The sequence below is a fragment of the Phodopus roborovskii genome, unplaced genomic scaffold (genome assembly GCF_943737965.1).
Source record: "Phodopus roborovskii unplaced genomic scaffold, PHOROB, whole genome shotgun sequence".
In the NCBI taxonomy this organism is placed as follows: domain Eukaryota; kingdom Metazoa; phylum Chordata; class Mammalia; order Rodentia; family Cricetidae; genus Phodopus; species Phodopus roborovskii.
This window is the reverse complement of record NW_026126416.1, coordinates 2,455,778-2,476,985: the sequence shown is the minus strand read 5'-3', so window position 1 is coordinate 2,476,985 and position 21,208 is coordinate 2,455,778. Positions and strand designations below refer to the sequence as shown.

The 21,208-nt window shown below is 43.3% G+C and overlaps 1 protein-coding gene across 1 annotated transcript in view; it reads left to right on the top strand.

Moving 5' to 3' along the window:
• Nucleotides 1-235: 235 nt before the first annotated feature.
• The window catches only part of Aspm (assembly factor for spindle microtubules), a 37,654-nt gene continuing 16,681 nt past the window's right edge, over nt 236-21,208 (top strand). The window contains 17 exon segments of the mRNA XM_051183178.1: nt 236-516; nt 2,580-2,723; nt 2,889-4,335; nt 6,872-6,976; nt 7,243-7,389; nt 8,632-8,877; nt 9,751-9,818; nt 11,715-11,856; nt 12,323-12,453; nt 12,963-13,138; nt 14,093-14,238; nt 14,328-14,413; nt 15,488-15,709; nt 17,423-17,630; nt 17,723-17,865; nt 18,124-18,252; nt 19,761-19,955. Coding sequence (XP_051039135.1) covers nt 247-516; nt 2,580-2,723; nt 2,889-4,335; nt 6,872-6,976; nt 7,243-7,389; nt 8,632-8,877; nt 9,751-9,818; nt 11,715-11,856; nt 12,323-12,453; nt 12,963-13,138; nt 14,093-14,238; nt 14,328-14,413; nt 15,488-15,709; nt 17,423-17,630; nt 17,723-17,865; nt 18,124-18,252; nt 19,761-19,955 — 4,005 coding nt within the window. The 5' untranslated portion in view covers nt 236-246.

Here is a 21,208-nt window from a genome sequence, read left to right as displayed (position 1 = left end):
GCAGTCATCCGCTCTCTGATTGGCGCCCTGGCACGCACGGCGGCTCCCGGAGCTGCCATTGGTGGAGTGCGAGCATTTGAACCGAAGCAAAAGCGGCCCGGGCTGTTTGGGTCGGTGCCTGCACGCTTGGGAACGTGTGTCTGTCTTTGCCGGTCCGTGTCCGCGTCCTGAGCCCGGGTCCCTGGAGCAGGCGGGGAGCCGCCCGCGGGTACCAGCCCTCCGGGATCCTGGGTGCGGGCGGCTGCTATGGCAACGCGGCAGGAGGCGAGCGGGCGGCGCGCGCGGGGGTCCCCGTCCGCCCCGGCGTCGGGGGCCGACCCGTCCCCTCCGGTGCTGCGGCTCAGCCACTTCTGCGCCGCTCCGTTCCTGTGCTTCGGGGACGTCCGCGTGGGCGCGTCCCGGACGCGGGCCCTGGTCCTGCAGAACCCGCACGCGGAGCCCCTGCGGGTGGAGCTGTCGCTGCTGCGCGCCGCGGGCCAGGGCTTCAGCGCCGAGCCCAGCCACTGCGAGCTGAAGGTGGGTGCGAGGGGCGTGGCACATCCCGGGGCGTGGTCACCTCCATCCCGGGCACACCTTGGGGAAACTAAGTCAGACCCTGGGGCTGAGGCTGATGCTGGAGCTGATGCTGGGTCTGGTGCTGATGCTGGGGCTGATGCCCATGAGGGCGCCCAGATGCTCGCTCAGGTCAGCTTCCTCCAGTGATTCAGGGACGCTCCCCTTTGCACCGCAGGGCGGGGCTGGCGTACACAGAACTGGAGGGGATCCTGGCTTCAAAAAAGTCTTGGCTTTGTGCACAGGCTTTGGCACCCTGTGATTTGTGCGAATACATGCCCCCCCCCCCAAAAAAAAAGCGGTCAGTAGCTTTCTTGCTGCACAATGACATGACGACTTGGAGAGCTTCGAGCTCCTGTCATCAGAAGCGTTTCAGAAAGTTTCAGTTACGCAGTTTTTTTTAGTTCATTCATTCGTTTGTTTGTTTATTTTATTTGTTTATTTACTTATAGGCTTTTGGCAGTCACTGCAAAGTACGTTTTGAGGTTAGCGTTCTCTTTTTTGAGATTAGACATTGTAACGTCCACGAAAGTTTTCTGCATGCTTCCTTTCAGCCATTTAAATATGCATTTTACTTTTTATACGTGTGTTTAGACTCAGTGGAACTACATACACTTCCACTGAGCTGTCTTGCTTCAATATCCAGACAAAACCCTTAAAAGCATCCTTACTGACTCTGGACCGTACTTGGTATGTGTATGTGATGGGTGGGCACGCCTTTGTAGGTTGCTCCTTCTGGTTTTTTTTTTTTTTTTTTTTTTTTTTTTTTTTTGTGCTGTCATTGTAGAGTTGGAAAAGTCCTTTTCATGGAGTAGAACCTCAAAAGCTGTGAAAACAATTAGATGGACAGATCTGCCTAGTAACCATTACGAAAAGGTCTTAAGGAAAAGACTGATCTGAGGATTTTTTAAAAAAAAATTTTTTAAGGATAAGTGCTGGCTTATAGAGAAAAAAATTCTCTGTTATTTTTTTAATCAGGTGGTTAGAAAAAAACTATGATGTCTACTTTTTATTTTTGTTTTTGTTTTTTTTTTATTTACTTTATTATTTTACATGTCCATCCCAGTTCCCTTTCCCTCCCTCCCTCCCTCCCTCTCTCTCTTCCTCCCTTTTACCCTTTCTGCCCTCTCACATGCACTCTAACCAACTTCCCCTCCCATCCCCCCACCCCAATTCCATATGTAGGGGAATGCCATACAGTTGGGGTCATGTAGATCTGACAGGTCCTGTGAAGTCGGGACTAGGACTTCTCTCCTGTCTCTAGGTTAAGGCAGTTATCCCTCCCTGGGGGATGTGTCCTCAAGGTCATTTTGTGCACCAGGGATACATCCTGGCTCCACTGTCTGAGGTTCCTTAGACTGCTCAGTCCTTCTAACTGAGACCCATGTTCAGGGGGTCTGAGTCAGCCCCATGCTGGATTCCCAGCTATCAGTCTGGGGGGCCTGTTAGCTCTTCCTTGTTCAGGTCAGCTGTCTCTATGTGTTTCTGCCGCCTGGTCTTGTCCTCTCCATGGGGCAGCAAATGGAGAGAGAAGTAGGAGAAAGTGAGTAGGAAGATTGAGCCCGGTTAGGAATAGAAGAAGGAGGAAGATAATCTACTTTTCAAGAAAAACTTTTGCATTTGAGGTTTCTGGCAACTTAGACTGATCAAAGTCCACACTGCGACACTGAGTTAGGTTCCCAGGCCCCACAACTACTTTTTTTCTTCTTCTTCTTTTAAAGCAATTCTGTTAAAATGACTTGTATATTATCAGTTCTTTTGCTTTTGTGAAATTACATTTTATTATAATTTTATAGTTTGCATTATAGTTATAATTGTATTTTGTTGTGGACTTTTATTTCTGGTAGCTTTTTTGTTGTTCTTACAATGAATTAGCTTAAGAAAGTAAAAGTAGGAAAAAACATATTTAACTCTATTTGGCAGTGTGGTAATCTAACGGGTTGTTAATCTAAGTTATATTTCGTGCATTTGAATGTTTGTTACCTGGTTATATTATCATAATCATTTAAAATGTATTATTCTTTCAGCCTGAAGAAAAAGTTACTGTTTCTGTTACCTGGGCGCCAGTGAAGGAAGGAAGAGTAAGGGAGATTGTGACGTTTCTTGTAAATGATTTTCTTAAGCACCAGGCTATATTACTAGGAAATGCAGAAGAGGACAGAAAGAAAAAGGTAATGTTTTAATCATTCTGTGACGTATTGAAAGGAAGTATTTGTTATAGAGAAATGATTTTGATGGGAGTCATGAAGTGACATGTATGACATCTCTCTTTTTTTTCTTAAGAGCAATAGAGAACAACTTGCAGCTCGTTTAGTTTATTTCATTTACTTTTACAGAGAAGTCGCTGGAATACCATTAAGAAGATTCCAACCTCTTCAAAACATAATAAAAGGACTTCCAAAAGCCAAAATTGTAATGAAGCATTTACCATTTCACAAAAGGTTGGCAGAGTTAGGAGCCCATTGCAGGCCTGTGAAAATCTGGGTATGAGTGAATGCTGTTCTCCGACAGAAAACAGTTCTTTATCTCTTGAAGAAAACAAAGTACCCACCTCATCTGTTAGCCCCGTCAAAGAGTGCCAGAATGAATCCTGCTTGACAGTGCTTTTCCACATGTCTACTGCCTATTCATCTCTGCATGGATCCAAAAATGCACGTTTAAAAGTACAAGATGCCGGTGTTTCAGATGATTTTAACTTTAACGAGAAGGTCACAAATGAGTCTCCTCTTAATCCCGTTAATATTAGTGACCGAAGAGAAGGAGAGAAGGGTGAAATTCCTCTTGCCCCAAACTGTTCATCACCTTTGAGTATTACACAAAGCCCAATCAATTTCCTGAGTCCAAATTCTTTTGTATACAACAGCGATGCATCTGATAATGGCCTAGGACTAGTGAGGAATGTTTTATCAGAAACATTTAGGAAAGACAACTCAGGGTCTCTGTGTTTGGAATCCCATAACATACGTGACGTTTGCCAAACAATCCTAAGCCCAGATTCTTTTTTAAATGATAATTATGGACTTAAAAGAGCTCTTGAATCAGATTCAGCCAATCCCGTTTCATCTCCAACACAGTTTTTAAAGGACAATATGGTACACGTAGGTCAGCAAACATCAAAGTTATCAGCATTATCCAATAAAACTTCCCAGGACTGGAGAGTAAGGGAAGGTTTAGCATGTAGCCTGGAGCTTCTGCACTCAGAAACTCCCAAAGTCTGCTTTGAAAAACAAAACCCCGAGGAAATAAAATCTCATAACCCGGGTTTTACGAAACATCCCAGTATTTCTGACGCTTCTCTTTGTAACCAGAATAAGCAACCAAAGAGACGCCCGATACTCTCTGCCACTGTTACCAAAAAGAAGCCTGGCAGCGCCAGAGAAAAGCTACCAGAGATTGATAAGCCGAATGCAAAGAGATGTCTCAGGGGTCTAGTAGGCAAATGTGGAGACCACGAAAGGGCTAACCTAGAAGAGAAAGGTCGTCATTCCCATCTCCCGGTCGTAGAGCCAGTAACCAGTAAACCCGAGGGTTATAAAAATGAAGCGACGCCTTTAGCTACAGCCTCAGTGTCTCGTAAAAGGAAGAGCAGCAGCGGGACCACGGGAGGCGCAAATGGAAGGCTAAGTGTTGTTACAGAACATGCAGATGTGTGTGAGATCAAACGAATCCACTTCTCTCCTCCCGAATCTGCATTGTCTACTACTGCGAGAGCCAAGAGGAAAGAAACACTCACCTCTAAACATCTCAGCAACTGGGAGAAATCCAGCCAGATGAAGAAAACCGGTAAGTTTTGTCTGTAACGTCTCAAGTACAAAGTGCAGCTGAAGAATGTGCGCTCTGTTTTTAGCGAGTTTTCTGAATTAGTGAATCTGCTATTGATGGGCGGGCTTCCCTTCACTTGTGCTCAGAGCAGTTTGTCGAGACTTGCGATGTGGTGCTTTGAAATAGTCGTGACCTTGCCCCAATTTAAATTTCATATTTCGTCCATGGTTTTCCTGCATAAATTATGACTTGAAAAATACTATATCCAAATGACCTTGGACCTCGTGGTGGGACCTTTTTATCTGCTTTTCGTATCTATTTCCAAAGTATTGTTTCTCTTCTTCAACAGCAAAAAAAAACCCAAATAGCTTCATGCTCATCTTCCTGACTGTCACTCATATCTCTCCTTGGTGTAGTGAGCAATTATTCTCAGAATGAACTTGTCTGGTGATACTCTCTCCAGTGAGTAATCTGTTTGATGATGCAAAGATGTGTTTGGTTAAATAAAATTCACCTGTGGTCAGGAGGCTGGGTCAGCGTCCAGCTCGCAGGAAGTTGTAGAGAGGAGCCAGGTGGAGAAGGTTTGTAAGGAGGGCGGCAAGAACCAGCTGGGGTACTTCGTGGGGGACGCCAGGAGGTAAGCTAGGCGAGGTGCTTGCCATTTAGCTTCTCTGGTAAGCAGGATTCTAGCTCAGCTTTTAAATCTTGATTTCTTTAGTGGGACGGAGATCTAAATAAGTTTTCTTAGTATCTTTGAAAGAGTCAGCATTCCCTCAGGCTTCTGCTCTTGTGGCCTAGCCTCTGCTGGTAGCAACAGAGTGGCAGTTAGTTGCTGAATAGTGTAGCCGTATGTAGCTTAAAAGGCAGCATAAAGGGAGGTACCCTCTCAGCCTAGACACACGACATGATAGACAGACTCACCCTCCCTAGGGAGCAGAAAGGGGAGGGATGGGGATTGGTGGGGGGGGGGCAGGGGAGGAGGTGAGGGAGAGGGAACTGGGATTGACATGTAAAACAAGCTTGTTTCAAATTTAAATTAAGAATATCATTTAAAAAATAAAACTATATATATTAAAAAAAAAAAAAAAACCCAAAAAACAAAAAACCAAGGCAGCAACAATTACAAAAGAAAAACAACGTGCTTCCTCAGGGAAGGCTATATGCCTGCGTAAGGTTTCACAACTTCCCCAAATATAAACTATGAACCTATGGGGTTATATTTTATCCCATCCCCTACAGATGGGATATGTCTCCTAAACCCCTGGTCATTGACCTTGGCATTGCTGTGGTGTCTGTAGAGTACTCAACACTGATTGCGGTTCATCTGTTAGGTAGGGGAGGGATTAGAAATTGCTGGTGCAAACGGGCACCTTTTAGAGCATACCCCTTGATCCAAGTATAACCCATACAGAAAAAAATAATATCCAAACAAGTGCATAACTCAGAGAATGTTGACTATCGATTTTCCTAGGTTTTGATTAAAAGAAGCAGGAGACGGGAGCATGGCCAGCGGGGACATATGGTTGTATATACAGTAGCTGTTTCTTACATCATCTTGACCAGCTGTTAGCTATTTATAACTGAACTCAGAGCCTCCACTATCACAAGCCGCCTTTCCACACCGGTGCCGTCTTTGGTTCTTTCCTCCTAGAAATTCTTATTATCCTAATCTCCAGACTATGAGAATATCTTAAGTATTCATTTTATGATGTCATACGTCATGGTTCTGATTTGCTAGCCTGTGTAAATTTGACTACAAAATTGCTCTAAGCCCAGTACGCTAATTACACAAGTTGTGGGCGATTATAATACTGTGATTAGTGGTGTATGTGAATAAGGCTTTGGATTTAGTATTTGATAGCTCCTGGTACAATATATTTAACTACTAGTTGCCGAACTCTTCCCTACTTCGCCATTTTTCACATGCTTTATCCATAAACTTTATCCTTAATTGCAGCTCTGTTAAGTAGTCCATATCCCTTAAACAGATCCCAGCGAATTTCTCTTCAGAGGCCGCCGGAGACCGCCGAAGGCTGGCGGCCACCCCATGACTGGGAGCGTGCCCACACTAAGCTGTGGCTCCATCAGGATGCCGGCTTCTGTAGGTCACTAACTGGTTTGTGGTCTGTAACGTGCACATGTTAGTTTTAACTCCGGTGAGTGTGGGCGTATTGCCTGCCAGGTGTGTCTGCCTGTTCCGCATGTGCGTGCCTAGTGCCCACAGAAGCCAGAGAGGGCAATGGATCCCCTGGGGCTGGACGTAGAGATGGTAGAGCCGCCCTGTGGGATCTGAGATTTGAACTCGGGTCCTCCGGAATGACAGCCAGAGCTCGGAACAGTGGTTCCGTCCCTCCAGCCCCCCAGGGGTTGCAGGTGTGATTACTGAAGTTTCATAACATTCGCACCTAGAACGAAGGCGGTCGTCATTAAGTATCTGTCTCATTAGTGAATGTGATTGTGAAGAAGCCGAGCTTGATTTCGAAATTAGTTACCATTTGGAAAAATCCACTTTATTTACTTTTTTAAAAATGCTGTTGTGTTTTCTATTTTGTTTTAGATTCGTTAGTATTAAAAACGCCTCTCTCTAAAACAAAGAGAAGGACACGACCCATTGTCGCTGTGGCACAGTCTCATCTGACCTTCATCAAGCCTCTAAAAGCAGGCAAGTGCTTTTTATCTCAGAGTGTTTTGTATTAATCAAACTGAAAGGGTAGGCTAACAGGGAAACAACGTGTTTAGCCTTAGCTTTGACTGTGTATCGCACACTGGAGAAGTCTGCGACTTCCTCCAGCAAGTTGTGAAAGCAGATGGTGTTCAGTGTTTTAAAAACAATTTTGCTAGTACAGAAGTTCTTTTGGTTTCTTTTAAAAAAAAAAAAGAACAATTGAAAGGAAAATTTCTTACACAGTAAATTAATTATATTCTTAGCTATTCCTAGACACCCAATGCCTTTTGCCGCAAAGAACATGTTCTATGACGAACGCTGGAAGGAGAAGCAGGAACAGGGTTTCACTTGGTGGCTGAATTACATACTAACACCCGATGACTTCACCGTGAAAACACATGTTTCTGAAGGTAAGCGTTCTTGAACTGTACATATTGGGTGATTACGTTGTGCTTGATGTTTGCCCAGCTCATTGTTACACTCACTAGTTTAAGGGTTCTGCAGGAGAGTTAGGTAACTATGAGGGGACCTGGGAGCCAGTTCCTGAGGAATTTAAAACTATCCTGGAGCTCACTGTGCAGGAGGAAATGGATGTGGGCATAAGAGTTGCAGAACTGTCCTGTGAGGGAGAAGGGACCTGGAGTGTTAACGCTGGCACAGAAATATAGGCAGAGACAGTAACAGATCAAGCTACCCCCGCCGGCTTGTAGTTGTCAGGCAGACTTAACTGTAGGATGTCTGCGTTAAAGGGGCGTTTGAACTCTGGGCCTTCTGCCCCTGTGCTTCTTTTCCTTGGAGTCAGACTTTCTGATGTTTCTTCTCCTTAAGATAGAAATGTGTCTCATGAAGTTTCAGCTGTAGGTAGGGGGGTCAGCTCACTTGGCAAAGCCGTGCGAACATGAAGACCCCAGCTTGGCTCCTAGAAGCCACACAAAGGCAACCCAGAACGTGCCGGAGAACTGTAGATCCGCGGCGTTCACTTCTCCACTATCCTAGCCTACTTGGTCAGTTCCGGCTGAGCGGGAGGCCGTCTCAGAAATCATTAAGAAGGTAGAGGGCGCCTGAGCAGTGGCATCCCGGATTGCCTTGTCTCCGTCACGTGCACACACATGCATATAAACACACACACACACAGCATTCAAATTGTCGTGATTCAATTGATTCTCGGCCTATGGGTCACGATCCTTTTGGGGACCATTTTACTGGGGCCGCATATCAGGTATTTACATCACAATTCATGGCAGTAGCAAAATTACAGTCGTGAAGAAGCAAAGAATAATTTTACGTTTGGGGGGTGGGCCACCGTACCTCGAACATGTTAAAGGGTCACCTCATTCATTAACAGGGTTGAGAACCACTGTCTCAGAGGCTTAACTTTTTATTAACTCATAAGGAGATAGAAACTTGTTGCCGCTGTGCTGGTCTGAGTTAGATGTGCTAGTGTCTGAGGTTGTGTGTGAAGTTAATGAGAAGACCTTGCATTGGTAGGCACCCTGTGGATGGAGCTTGGTGGGTTGTCCTCAGCCAATAGTGACTGCTGTAAACTCAGGAGAGGGCGTGGAGGGTGAGCATCCAGTCACTCGGTTGAGTAAGGTGTAAGAGATGATGCCGCGTAGTCAGGACGTTGCCCTCTGCTTTGTTGTTTCATTCAGTAAATGCTGCCACCCTGGTTTTGGGAGTGGAGAGCCAACATAAAGTGAGTGTCCCGAAAGCACCCACCAAAGACGAAGTTTCCCTCAGGGCTTACACGGCCAGCTGCAGGATGAATAGATTACGGCGAGCAGCCTGCTCCTTGTTCACTTGCGAGAAAATGGTCAAAGCTATCAAAAAGCTTGAAATTGAAATTGAAGTTGGGCGGCTAATTGTACGGAAAGACAGACACCTCTGGAAAGATATTGGTAAGATTATAGAAATGCCGAGATCCGTTCTTTTAAAATACTGTTAAGATTTTCGCGTTACCTTGTGCAGTGAATAGTGGTCACAATCTAGGTAAGTAACGTCCACGGTAACCTTAGTGTGTGTGTGTGTGTGTGTGTGTGTGTGTGTGTGTGTGTGTGTGTGTGTATGGCATATATGATCCACTCAGTAACTTAAAGGTCTGTGGTATAATGTTAGTTATTAGACTCACCCATACTATATAGCAGATCTCCAAGATTTACTCCCCTTGCATAATTGGAGTTTTGTACTTTTTTTTTTTTTTTTTTTTTTTTTTTTTTAGACAACATCTTCCTGCCTCTCAATAATCACCATTCTCTGCTTCTGTGGGCATGATAATTTCAAGTGACATCGTATAGAATTTGTCTTGTTCCCCTGGCTTATTTAATGTTCTCCAGGTTCACCCATGCCATTAAGAAATGGCAGCACTTAGCTTTCTTTAGAGCAGATTAATATGCTTGTGTGTGTGCGTGCGTGTTTGTGTGTGTGCCCGTGAGCATGTGTGCGTGTGTGCGTGTGTGTGTCTGTCTGAGTGAGTCTGTGTCTGTCTGTATCAGTGTGTCTGTGCATGGATAAAGTGTGCTTGCTATCTGCTATAGACATTAAGATTGCCTCGGCTGACTGTGGCTACCTCATTCACATATTGATTTCAGCTCCTTCCTGTACATGAAATGCTGCATTTTTTTGGTTGCTCCCTGAACTCTAACAGATAGTGGTCCTGTGTTTGAGAGATGTAACCTCTTGTTTAGTTCTGCACTGATACATCCCCTGAAGAGTTTCGTGTATTGCCTCTGTTTAGTAATGTCTTCTTACTTGTCTTCTGACCTATGTTTCAGGAGAACGACAAAAAGTCCTGAATTGGCTGCTGTCTTATAATCCTTTGTGGCTTCGAATCGGCCTGGAGGTAAGTTTTCAGTTTTAGAAAACAGTTGCTTTTAAAGATTATATGCTTTCAGTAGAATACACTCTTTTGTAACGTGGTTTTTGCTTAGAAAAGTCATTTGGTTGACTTGATTCATCTTCTGTAGCACTAATTCTAATTGATATTGATAATAAAAAAAAAAAAAAAACCCAGAGTCAGATGTAGGGGTTAAAGATCAGAGACGCAAAGTGGCCAGCCACTAGAGAGTTCTTACCTCTACCAATGCTCAGACCAAAGGAGCGATGCTGTCCTCAGACTGCCCTATCTCCAGTCTCCTCCCATGCCATAGTCCTCCCTTGTTCTGGGATTAAAGGCATGGGATCCCAAGCTCTGTTTGTCGTTTAGACTGGATCAATTTCATGTAGTTCAGTGTGGTCTTGAACTCACAGAGATCTGTCTGCCTCAGTCTCCCAAATGCTGGGGTTAAAGGTGTGCGCCACCACTGCCCGGCCCCAATGGCTAACAAGTGTGGCTAGCTTTGTACTATGATCTTCAGGCAAGCTTTATTTGTTAGATTATAAACAAACTATCACCACAATCTTCCTGTATAAAATAATAAGCTTAGTTAATAAATACTTACTGGGTGAATAGATTGTGCCTTTGTAAGTTACTGGCATACTGTTTCCAAAGTAATTTGCTCAGGAATTATTTGAAGTTTCCAATCTAATCTACATTATTATTATTTTTTTACCATTTTATTGAAAATAGAATCTTTTCTCATACAATATATTCTGATTACTCTTTCCCCTCCCAACACTTCCCATTGTTCCCCACGTCCCTTCCACACAGACCTACTTCCTTTCTGTCTCTTGTTCGAAAACAACGGGCTCCTAATAGATAACAATCAAACATAACAAAGTGAAATATATAAGATTTTTTTTTTTTTTTTTGACCCGTCAAATTGTAGTTGGACAAGGCAAAGCAATGGAGGGGGAAGAGCCCAGAGCAGGCAGAAGAGTCAGAGAGCCGTTCATTCTTCACACACTCCGTAGCCTCATAAACATACCAGACTGGAACCTGTAATACATGCTTGCACACAGGCCCTGGTGCAGACCCACAGGGGTCCTGAACTTGCTGCCTCGGTCTCTGACTTCCTAAGCTCCCATCAGTTGACTGAGAGGGGTTTGTTCTGGTGACTAAATGGAAAAGAGAATTTTACCAACTCCACATCCAGAAGAGGACTAACATCCAAATACGTAATCAACTCCAGAAACTAGATACCAGCAAACCAAGTGGTCCACTTAAAACATGGGGCACAGACCTAAGTAGAATCCTCAGTAGAGGAAACTCAAGTGCCCAGGGCACACTTAAAGAATCGTTCAGCAGCCTTGCTGCACCAGGGAAGTGCAAATCAAAACTACTTGCAGATTCTATCCCATTGCTTTTTCACACAGGCGCCATTACATGCACAATTGCATCATCATCACACGATAGCTTGTAACAGGAATAATAAAAACCCAGGTTATTCATAGGTAACTTTCTCATTAACTGTTGTAAAAGTTTAATTAGGTTTCTGTTTTATTTTACCGGCATACTTCCTAAGACAGTTGCTAAATTTGAGCAGTCTGCCTATACTTGGTATGTCCTCGATTGAGACTGAAAAAAATAATTAAACTGTGAGTGGCTTTCTTAGATGATGAGTCAGATCGTCTTTTCTTCGTTTCGGAGTCTCTCACACGCACTGTAAGTGCATGCAGGCTGTGTGCACAGTGTCAGGGTGTCATTTGTCAGGCATGTTGCAGCCGGTGGCGTCGCCTCTGTGGCCTTTTGTATACCTTACAGGACAGGAGCCTGCTCGCCTCCAGCAGCTGCTTGGCGCCTCCCCCTCACGGCCGGCTGGTGTAACCCTGGCCTCTCCTCGCCGCCTTCTCTTTGCAGACGGTTTATGGGGAACTGATCCCTCTGGCAGATAACAGCGATGTCACAGGGTTGGCTATGTTCATTCTAAATCGCTTACTTTGGAGCCCTGATCTAGCAGCCGAGTACAGACACCCCGCCGTTCCCCTCCTGTTTCGAGACGGTGAGTGTCTTGTTAGTGTCCCGTCCCTCTTAGCTCGCACCTCGCTCTCCGTTTGGACTAGGTTTGCTTCTCCTCGCACCTTTCCCTTTCCCCAGTCGCTGTTTCTATCTCTCGCCATCTCTGCCCACTGTCTCACCCCAGTAGGTTGTAAGTCCTATGGGGACTGTGTTTGTTTCAATTGGCTGCTTCCTGTGTAGCACCTAGGATGGTGCTTGCTTATGGTAGTACGTTGTTCATTAAATACCTGTTTCATGAGGCCAGCTAAATGCCATTGTGTTCCCTCTTCCATGGATCGGACACATTAAATAGTACTTGTGCTGTAGAGATATTTGATTGACTCCTGCCTGTAAATTGCTAAGAAAAAGCACGTGATGATTTAGGTGTTATCTGCCGCCATTTTTGCTAATGTATGATTATCATTGCCTTTCACAGATAGACTCACTGTTTTGCTCGTTTGTACTTTAAGGTCACGAAGCAGCATTGTCTAAGTTCACGTTGAAAAAATTACTGTTGTTGGTGTGTTTCCTTGACTACGCTAAAATCTCCAGACTCATTGATCACGACCCTTGTCTCTTTTGTAAAGATGCTGAATTCAAGGTGCCATTCTTTTATTTTACTTACAAAACTTCGTCTTGCTTTGGTGTGGCTATGTTCTCTGACGTAAAAAACTGTTTGGGTTCCAGTGAACACGCTGGGAAGTGGAACAGGATTGGGAATCTGTGTAGGGCTCGGTTTATCCGTGTATTCATTCATGTCTCATTTTCTTTCTTACTACAGTGTATTTGTAGAGTTGAAACCCCCCCCCCCGACTTAAAATGCCTGATTTAGTTGAAGACAGTTTCCCATTCACTTTTGCTTCTAATTTTGATTTGAGAATTAACTGTGTTATGCTGCTGTGGGATTAACTTCGGGGGAAATACCTTCCTTAGTTGTGAACAGTTTTTCATGAGGTCTTGAATTGGAAATGTGAACTTGCATTTGCCTTGGTCATAGGCAATCTCTATCCTCCTCATGTTATTTCTGCAAGCAGAGGATGGTTTGAAGATTTGCTGTTATCATAAATAAAATTGTAATATTGAGACGTAATACTTGCTCTCTGTTAACAGGCCAGTAAAGAACTTCTCCTAGCCTTTTCGCGGGATTTCCTGAGTGGCGAAGGTGACCTTTCTCGCCACCTTAGCCTGTTGGGATTGCCTGTGAGCCACATGCAGACACCACTTGACGAATTTGATTTTGCTGTTACGAATCTTGCTGTGGACCTGCAATGTGGGGTGCGCCTTGTGTAAGTAGAAGTTACAGTTTTGCTTAATGGGCTAGGCCAAATTGTTTTTGAAATAGTGTCATTTTCTAAACTAATATTTTAAATATAGTCTATAATGCAATAAGTTCACGATTTTTAAAAATACTGCCTGACATTTCTCTTTGAGTTATGCGACACATTTTTGTTTTCTCTGCTGCTCATGGGACCAGGATCTGTGGATGGGAGCTCCCAGTGTCTCAGAACTCTAGTCATGAAGGACATGAAACTGATTTAAGTATTGAACAGTTAATAATGTTTTGTGTCAGCAGTGGATTTATGAGCGCCTCATCCCTTTAGGCTGCTTTTAATTGTATCCATTTTACTTATGAATGATAAAATGAGTAGTAGATGCTATAGGGAGGTGGATTTCAAATTCTGATGTATCTCTTTTTAGGTAGGTTCTCAGATATAGTGATCTGCTATGACATGGAAACTGATTTCAGCTCTCATCTTCCTTCTGTCATTATTTGCTCGCTGTGTGACCAAGTTCACTTAACTTGTCCAAGTCTTGATCCCTTTTTGTAAAGTAAAAGGGTAGGAGCGGTTAATGCCTAAAGTACGGGATTTGCTTGATGACAGAAACAAGAGAAGCAAGCGCTTGCTCGGTGTGTGGACTATCCCGTATCTTGAAACCTGCCCCGCATTTTCCTGCCAAACTCTTCCCCTCCGCATTTGCTTCCGTCTTAACTGCGTGGAAGTCTGCTGGTTTGTTCATATGTGCAAGTGTCTTGTGCTTTACTTTCTCGGTATTTGTAGATTTCAATCCTCCAGACACACGGGATGAAAAATAATCCCGTTTGCTAACTCAAACAGCGGAAGCTTGGAGTAGCTTCTGGGAGCCATTTTGTCCTTAAGGTGTCCATAGTTTTGTGACTTGATTCAAGTGAACTTGGACACGTAAGCAGAAGCTTCATTGAAAATTTCTTTTCCTGCTAGGCGAACCATGGAACTTCTCACACAGAACTGGAGTCTGTCAAAGAAACTCAGGATCCCTGCAATAAGTCGGGTTCAAAAGATGCACAACGTTGACATTGTTCTTCAGGTCCTCAAGTCACGAGGGGTTCCACTAACTGATGAGCACGGTAAAAACTGAACAGGGATAAAATGTAGCGTCCTTGCTCAACTTCGATGCGTGCCTAGATCGTGCTAACACACTGCCTTTCACTTGTAGGAAACACTATCTTGTCTAAGGATATCGTAGATAGACACAGAGAAAAAACGCTCGGGCTGCTTTGGAAAATAGCATTTGCTTTTCAGGTACTGTACGTTCAGCATGCGTTTTTTGAAATTTATTTTGAATGTCGATTGCTAAAATTACTTTTAATGAAGTGAAAACTGGCAATACTCACTATCACTTTTTAGACTTTATGCTAGGAACTGTGGTGATTGCTTTATGTTTCCCAATTATTTAATCCTTTACACTATAGACATTGTAAATATTGCTTCCTTCCTCATAAAAGAACCGAAGCTAAAGTTTCCATCTTAGAAGAAATAGAGCTAAATGTAGAACCTAGATTTATATACACCTTAATTCCATAGTTTTTAGTTGTGAGTCTAGCCTTTGATGGCTGAGCCTTCTCTTTAGCCCCAAATTCCATATTTTTAACCACTAAACATTTCTGTCATTTATGTGTAGGAACTATTTGTCACTAAAAATAGAGTTTTTGTGCTAAAATACATATTTTAGGTAGTTTTTTTGGGGGGGTTTAAGAAAAAGTCCTCTGTGTGTGTGTGTGTGTGTGTGTGTGTGTGTGTGTGTGTGTGTGTGTGTTTGTGCATGTGTTAAATGTTTATTAAGTTTATGTGTGGAGTTTATTATGTTTATGTGTGGAGAGGTAAGAGGATAATGATGGATGTTTTCCTCAGTTGCTCACTTGGGCTTTTTTGTGGTTTTTGTTTTTTTGGTTTTTTTTTTTTTTTTTTTTTTGTTTGTTTGCTTGCTTTGTTTTTGTGTGTGGTTTTTTTTTTTTTTTTTTTTTTTTTGATACAAAGTCATTTATTGAACTTGAGGCTCACTGACTTGGCTAGACTGTCCAGCTAGCAAGTTCCCAAGATAAATCTGTCTCTGCTCAGCTAGAAACAGGGTGGCAAGTATTCTGCTGTGCCTGGCTTGGGCGTGGGTGCTGGTGATCTGTGCTTGGGGTTTCATGACTCTGCAGTGGGCCTTTGCCTCCTGAGCTGTCCCTTCAGCCTCGTTGGCCAACATTTCTGATTAGGCTGTTTTTCCATCTTCAGTTTCTTTTTACACAAACAGTTATGTTAAATTTTGAGGGTCAAAAAAAGGAAATATGAAAAAGATAAAAATGCATTTGACGTTTTTGTACTTTTCAGGTGGATGTTTCCCTTAATGTGGATCAATTAAAGGAAGAAATTGATTTCCTAAAACACACATACAATATAAAAAGAGCAATGTCTGCCGTATCGCGCCATTCTCGGGCTGGTGCTAATAAGCAAAGCGACAGAAGGCTTAGCGGGTGCTTTGAACACTATGGAGACAGTGTTAAGTTGTTGGTGGAGTGGGTAAATGCCGTTTGTGCCTTCTACGATAAGCAGGTTGGTATTTCTGTTCTTGGTCTAAATTTAACAAACCTTGGTTAAAGTCTAACAAATACACATAAATCTTTTCCCGCATTCCTTAAATATTTAGCCCTGTCTGCGTACACACATGCTATGCACATTTCATTGTTAGCAAATTGTTTCTCAGGAGAATGATTATCATCTTGTAGTTTGTATGCAATCAACCTGTTATGCAATCAATCACCAATCAGTTGAAGAGTGTGCAGTAATCCCCAAGAAATATGAAAATCTTTACGAAAGGCAAATGTTGCATTGTCCACTATGTTAAATCTGAATTTAAATTCATATATATGGCAACATATTAATATACACACATACATATATACACATTTGACACCGAATCGGAAGGGTGAGATGGTGAAAGTGGGGTGGGGGATGACTCAGTAGGCTACAGTGATATATATGTGTTACATTCTGTCCACAAAATTAAAGAAACATTTTGATGGCAGATACTACAGGGTTGGGGCATGGAAATCCTGACATTACTATATAGTAACATCCAAAGAAACACCATGCAGAAAGGGGTAACAGGCTTTGGTTGAGTCTTATAATGATGGTCAGGTTGATACTTTGGGTATGATACAGCCTTTGAAGTACAAATCCTTGAGAAACCTTCCCACATACATACAAGCTCCCTGATAAGGAATATTGAACTATGTCCCTAGGGACATAGTGAACTGTTACACCTCAAAGACATGCCACTAGGAACGTGGCTAGCTGTATGGCTGGCCAATGTTGCAATTAGCTCCTTTGGCATTAAACACATGACTGATGATTAGTTGTGAATGTAGCTGAAACCTGTTTCCGCCTGTGAAGTGGATAGTGGCTCTGTCTGGTTGCTCACCGCCAGTGCTGAGGCGCTAATTCTCAGCTGAGGATGAACAGTGATCCCACCTTCTTGAATCTGCCCCTTCTGTCCTCATGATCTACATGCTTTTTTGTATTTCCTGCTTTTCTTTGACTTTCTTGTTTGACGTCGCCCTCAAATGTAGCGCTGAAGCACTGAGTAACGTTCCTAAGGGAAGACCGTCATATTTCAGATTGACCACGTGACAAATAACCTTGGTATCCGCATCCATTCCAGTGCTGTGTATGGGCTGTGAGGATGGAACAGGTTTTATGATTGATGGAGATGTTGGAACTTAGCCTGAATATGTTTTTTTCCATTAAGAGAGTGGTTCATTTTCTATAAGTCTTATGGCTTCCCAAAGCCTGCCATAATACATGACTGTGCATGGTTGACTTAATATACAGTTTTATTCTTTCAACAGTTGTAGAGGCCAGAAGCCCAAAGACAAGGTGTTGGTCAGTCCATAGTCTCTTTAAAGGCTTATTTGAACCTGCATTAGTTCAGTCCCTTCCTTAACCATCACACAGTGTTCTGTGTTTTCTATCTGTATCTCTCTGTTATTTTTTCTTTTTTAAATAAAGTCATATTCTGAGGTTCTGGAAAGGGCAGTATTCTGAGAGATGCTATCCAACCAAGGACAGTAATACCTATAATCAAACCTACTTTCGAAATGTTATTTAAGAACCAAAAATTTGGGTGTGACTGGGCTGGTGTTAGCACTGTCTACCTACGTTACCAGTTAATAACGCCTTTAGCTCTTGTAAGGAAACAAAAAGACTAAATGTTGTTTCTGCTGACATCCAATTAGACCTGATTGCCTCTCTGGTATTTGCACGCAGGTGGAGAATTTTACAGTGTCCTTCTCAGACGGCCGTGTACTGTGTTACCTGATCCACCATTACCACCCGTGCTATGTGCCTTTTGACGCCATATGCCAGCGCACTACGCAGTCCGTGTCCTGTGCACAAACTGGCTCAGTGGTATTGAATTCTTCGTCCGAATCTGACGGGGGCTGTCTGGATCTGTCTCTTGAAGCACTTGACCACGGTCGGTCCCTTTGGTTTGATTACGTAGTCGCTTTCTTTGCCGTGTCCGACTTCTGGCTGCGCTCACCTCTTTGTCTCTTGCGTACTTAACAGAAAGCACTCCAGAGCTATACAAAGAGCTTCTAGAAAATGAAAAGAAAAATTTCCATCTAGTGAGATGTGCAGCCAGAGATCTTGGAGGAATACCTGCTATGATTCATCATGCAGACATGTCAAACACGATTCCAGATGAAAAGGTCAGTGAGTGATTTCTTCATCGTCGCCCTTTGTGTTTTGTGCTTGGAGACAGGGTTTCTTTGGGCAGACCTGGCTGTCCTGGAACTCACTGTGTAGACCAAGTCGCCTCAAACTCAAGAGATCAGCCTTCCTTTACCTCCTGAAGGAGGGAAAGCCACCATGGCCAGCTGATAATCGCTCTTAATGAGGCCCAGAGGTTGACAGTGAGTCCTTGTTCCCTCTTGAAGCTTTACTTTCCTCTTTTGTGTCTTCCTTAGGTGGTTATTACCTATTTGTCATTTCTTTGTGCAAGGCTTTTGGATCTCCGTAAAGAAATAAGAGCTGCCCGACTTATACAGGCAACTTGGAGAAAACATAAACTGAAAAGGGACCTAAAACTTCATCAGGTAACTGTGGAAAAAGAAAACAGCATTTTATAGGATCTCAGTAAATTTCACAAATAGATGTGGTTGAGATGGCTTATTAATTACATACAGTCTTAGGAAGCAGAGATATAAATAGAGGGTACTAATGTACCTTCCATCCCCTGCCTGCCCTCCACATAATGTGCTGGAGGCCATAGATGACTCCTCTGCTTGTAAGTTTGTGAAGGATAAGCTTGGGGTCCTTGCCTTACCTCTTCCCTTTTCCTGCTGTGCTCTGCCCCCGTCTCCAGAGACCGGAAACTGTCTCGGTTGTGCTTTTCTGGTGCTGCTTGGGCTTGAGTGCAGCTCGGATCCAGGCATGTTGACAACCAGGATGAGCCACCAGAAAGGCTAATTTTATTGGTTAATCTGATCACTTCTTATGCGTCCTTTCTCGTGCTAGCCACATCCCCACTCTCCCACGGCGATGGTGACATCTCTATATATATTAGGAGCATTGCATAGCTTCCCCTCCCGATTTTCATAGGCATTTCCTGAGCTGCTAGGCTGATGAGGTTCATCCTGAGATGTCTTTTCAGCTTCCAGAGTTTACCTTTTATGTTGTTGTTATTATAACTAGTACAAACCCTCTGTTGACATTAGAGTCACTTAAGCTGCGTGGCAACAAACTGGCAGGCAGACAATCGGGAAAGTTCAGCCTGTTGGTTTTTCCTATCCATTAGGTAGACACAAACTCCAAATTAAATGAAGTCATAGTATTTGGTCCATGTCTGGGGGAAATAAGCTGTCAGCTGGATGATGGGACAGTAGGAACAGCGTTAAAAACGACGGCATGCTTTGCAGAGGGTCAATACTGGCAGATGTGGGCACAGTAGCCCTTAGCTTAGGGGAGTTTTCTAGCTAATTCTTGCAATGTATTCCCCCCCACATCATTTTACTTTAGTCTCTTACATCCAAGATGCCCTTGGTGTTTTAAATTTTTGATCCAAACAGTCTATATTTCTGAGCTGTATCATTTCTAAAAATCTTTCCATCAGTTACCATTATCTTAGTGGTGTGCATCTAGCTGAATTTTATTCGCAGTCACGTGCTTAGCAGAGGCCCTAAAAATGCTGGGTGACGGTCTGGCCACTGTGGTAGGCGTCATCCCTCTGTCCCGAGTTCAGAATTGTTTATTATTTCCTCCTCAGTGCTATGATGTACTGCATGGCCCTTTCCTGGTTCTTGGTATTTGTGTTAATCTGTTGGTTGCCCTTTTCGTATTTTAGAATAACAGTTTGTTCTATGCCATAGTTGTGTTCGCACACCGAGGAAACTCCCGTGCAGTGCAGACAGCGCCCACCAGTGGTTGTTGACTAATAATTGGCATGTATTGCTAGAGTCCCTGGAGCCTACCCTTTGATGTGGGGTGCTCCAGATAGTGACACAAAGGGCATCAGTCTTGCTTCATGTTGTTAAGTAACAGACAACTCAAATTTGTTCCTTTTTTTTTTTTTTTTTTTTTTTTTTCTTTCCTTTTCCTTGTAAAGGAAAGAGATAAAGCTGCCAGAATTATTCAGTCATTTGTTCTCAGTTTTCTAACCAGACGAAGATTGCAGAAACAGGCCGATGCAGCTCTGGTCATTCAAAAATGTTGGCGAAGATTTTTGGCACGTAGACACCTGAGAATACTGAAAATTGAGAAGCTGGCCAGACTTCAGAGAAAATCAGCATCGCTTATTCAGGTGGGACACTCTGGGATTACAGCTAAGCTTAAAGCGTCTTCGTGCTTTTTTTTTTTTTTTTTTTTAAACCTTAGAAGGAAATGTGTGATAGAATATTCCCCAGACTCATTTTCAAATAGTGTTGTCCCTTGGTGTGTCGGACTGTTCCTGGAGCCCCACGCAGATACCCAGACCTGGAGGTATTTTCACATAACCTCTGTACCTCTGTACTTCCTCCCACACATTTCAAACCATCCAAAGCTTCTTCATGGGCCCTAGTGTTAGGTAAGTGGTGTGTGGAGTGTTCAGGGGACAGTGGCATGGAAAGTGTCTGCATGGCCCAGAAACTTGCATGCTTCCTTGGGTGTTTCCTTTCCGCCATTGGTATGAACGGAAGGGTGTGAGGCTGGAGGATACAGGGGCCCGACTGCCCAGTCGCCTGGGCACACGCCGCCTCCATGCTATCTGCCGAGTGCCGCTGCGCTCAGCATAAGGCTGACTCGTTGAAGCTCTGGCCATGTTGGTTTGCATTCGAGCCGTGCAGTCTTTGAGTCCACGGAAAGTTCTGGCATGCCATGCTGTTGTGCTCCCCTTTACTTTGAATCCTGGGAACTTCTCTTTTCTGAGAAAAGTGCACATTCTCCTCTCCAGCCCCGTTGACTTGTTGCAGAAACAGTGCTTGCAACAGGTTATAGACTCCTTACATTATTTTTGTCTTAAAGACAAAAGTGTTTTATACACGGATACCAATTGGTTTTTATAATGAATTCTAACAAGGTATGCCGTTTACATGCGTCCCTTGTAAATACCACTGAAACTTTTTTTTTTTTTTTTGCCCAGTAAATGTATCTCTCTTAGAAATTTAAAAGCTTTGATTCTGTCTACTCAAGATGCTAGATGAGTTCCATGAATTGTCTCCCGAATCTTTTTAAAAAGTGAAATAACATGGAAGGTTGCATGCAACATCATTATAGATCCTGGTGGTTTCTCGCAAAATGGATACCCATGTAATTGCCTCCTTTACCAAGAGATCACGGCATGTAATTTCACACTAATGTAAATAATTGGAAAGTTTCTTAATAACTTTGATATGTAGCAGCGTATGGGACAGTGTTGATTTAATTTTGTTGATAATTAATAGCTATTTACTCTTGCTCTTCACTTGAAAGCTGGACAGCTAGTAGGTGGAGATTTAGGGCTTTGGCAGTAACTGGCTGATGATTTCTTCCCGTTGGTATCTTGTCTTTATTTTCTTGCGGGAATTTTGTAAAGCA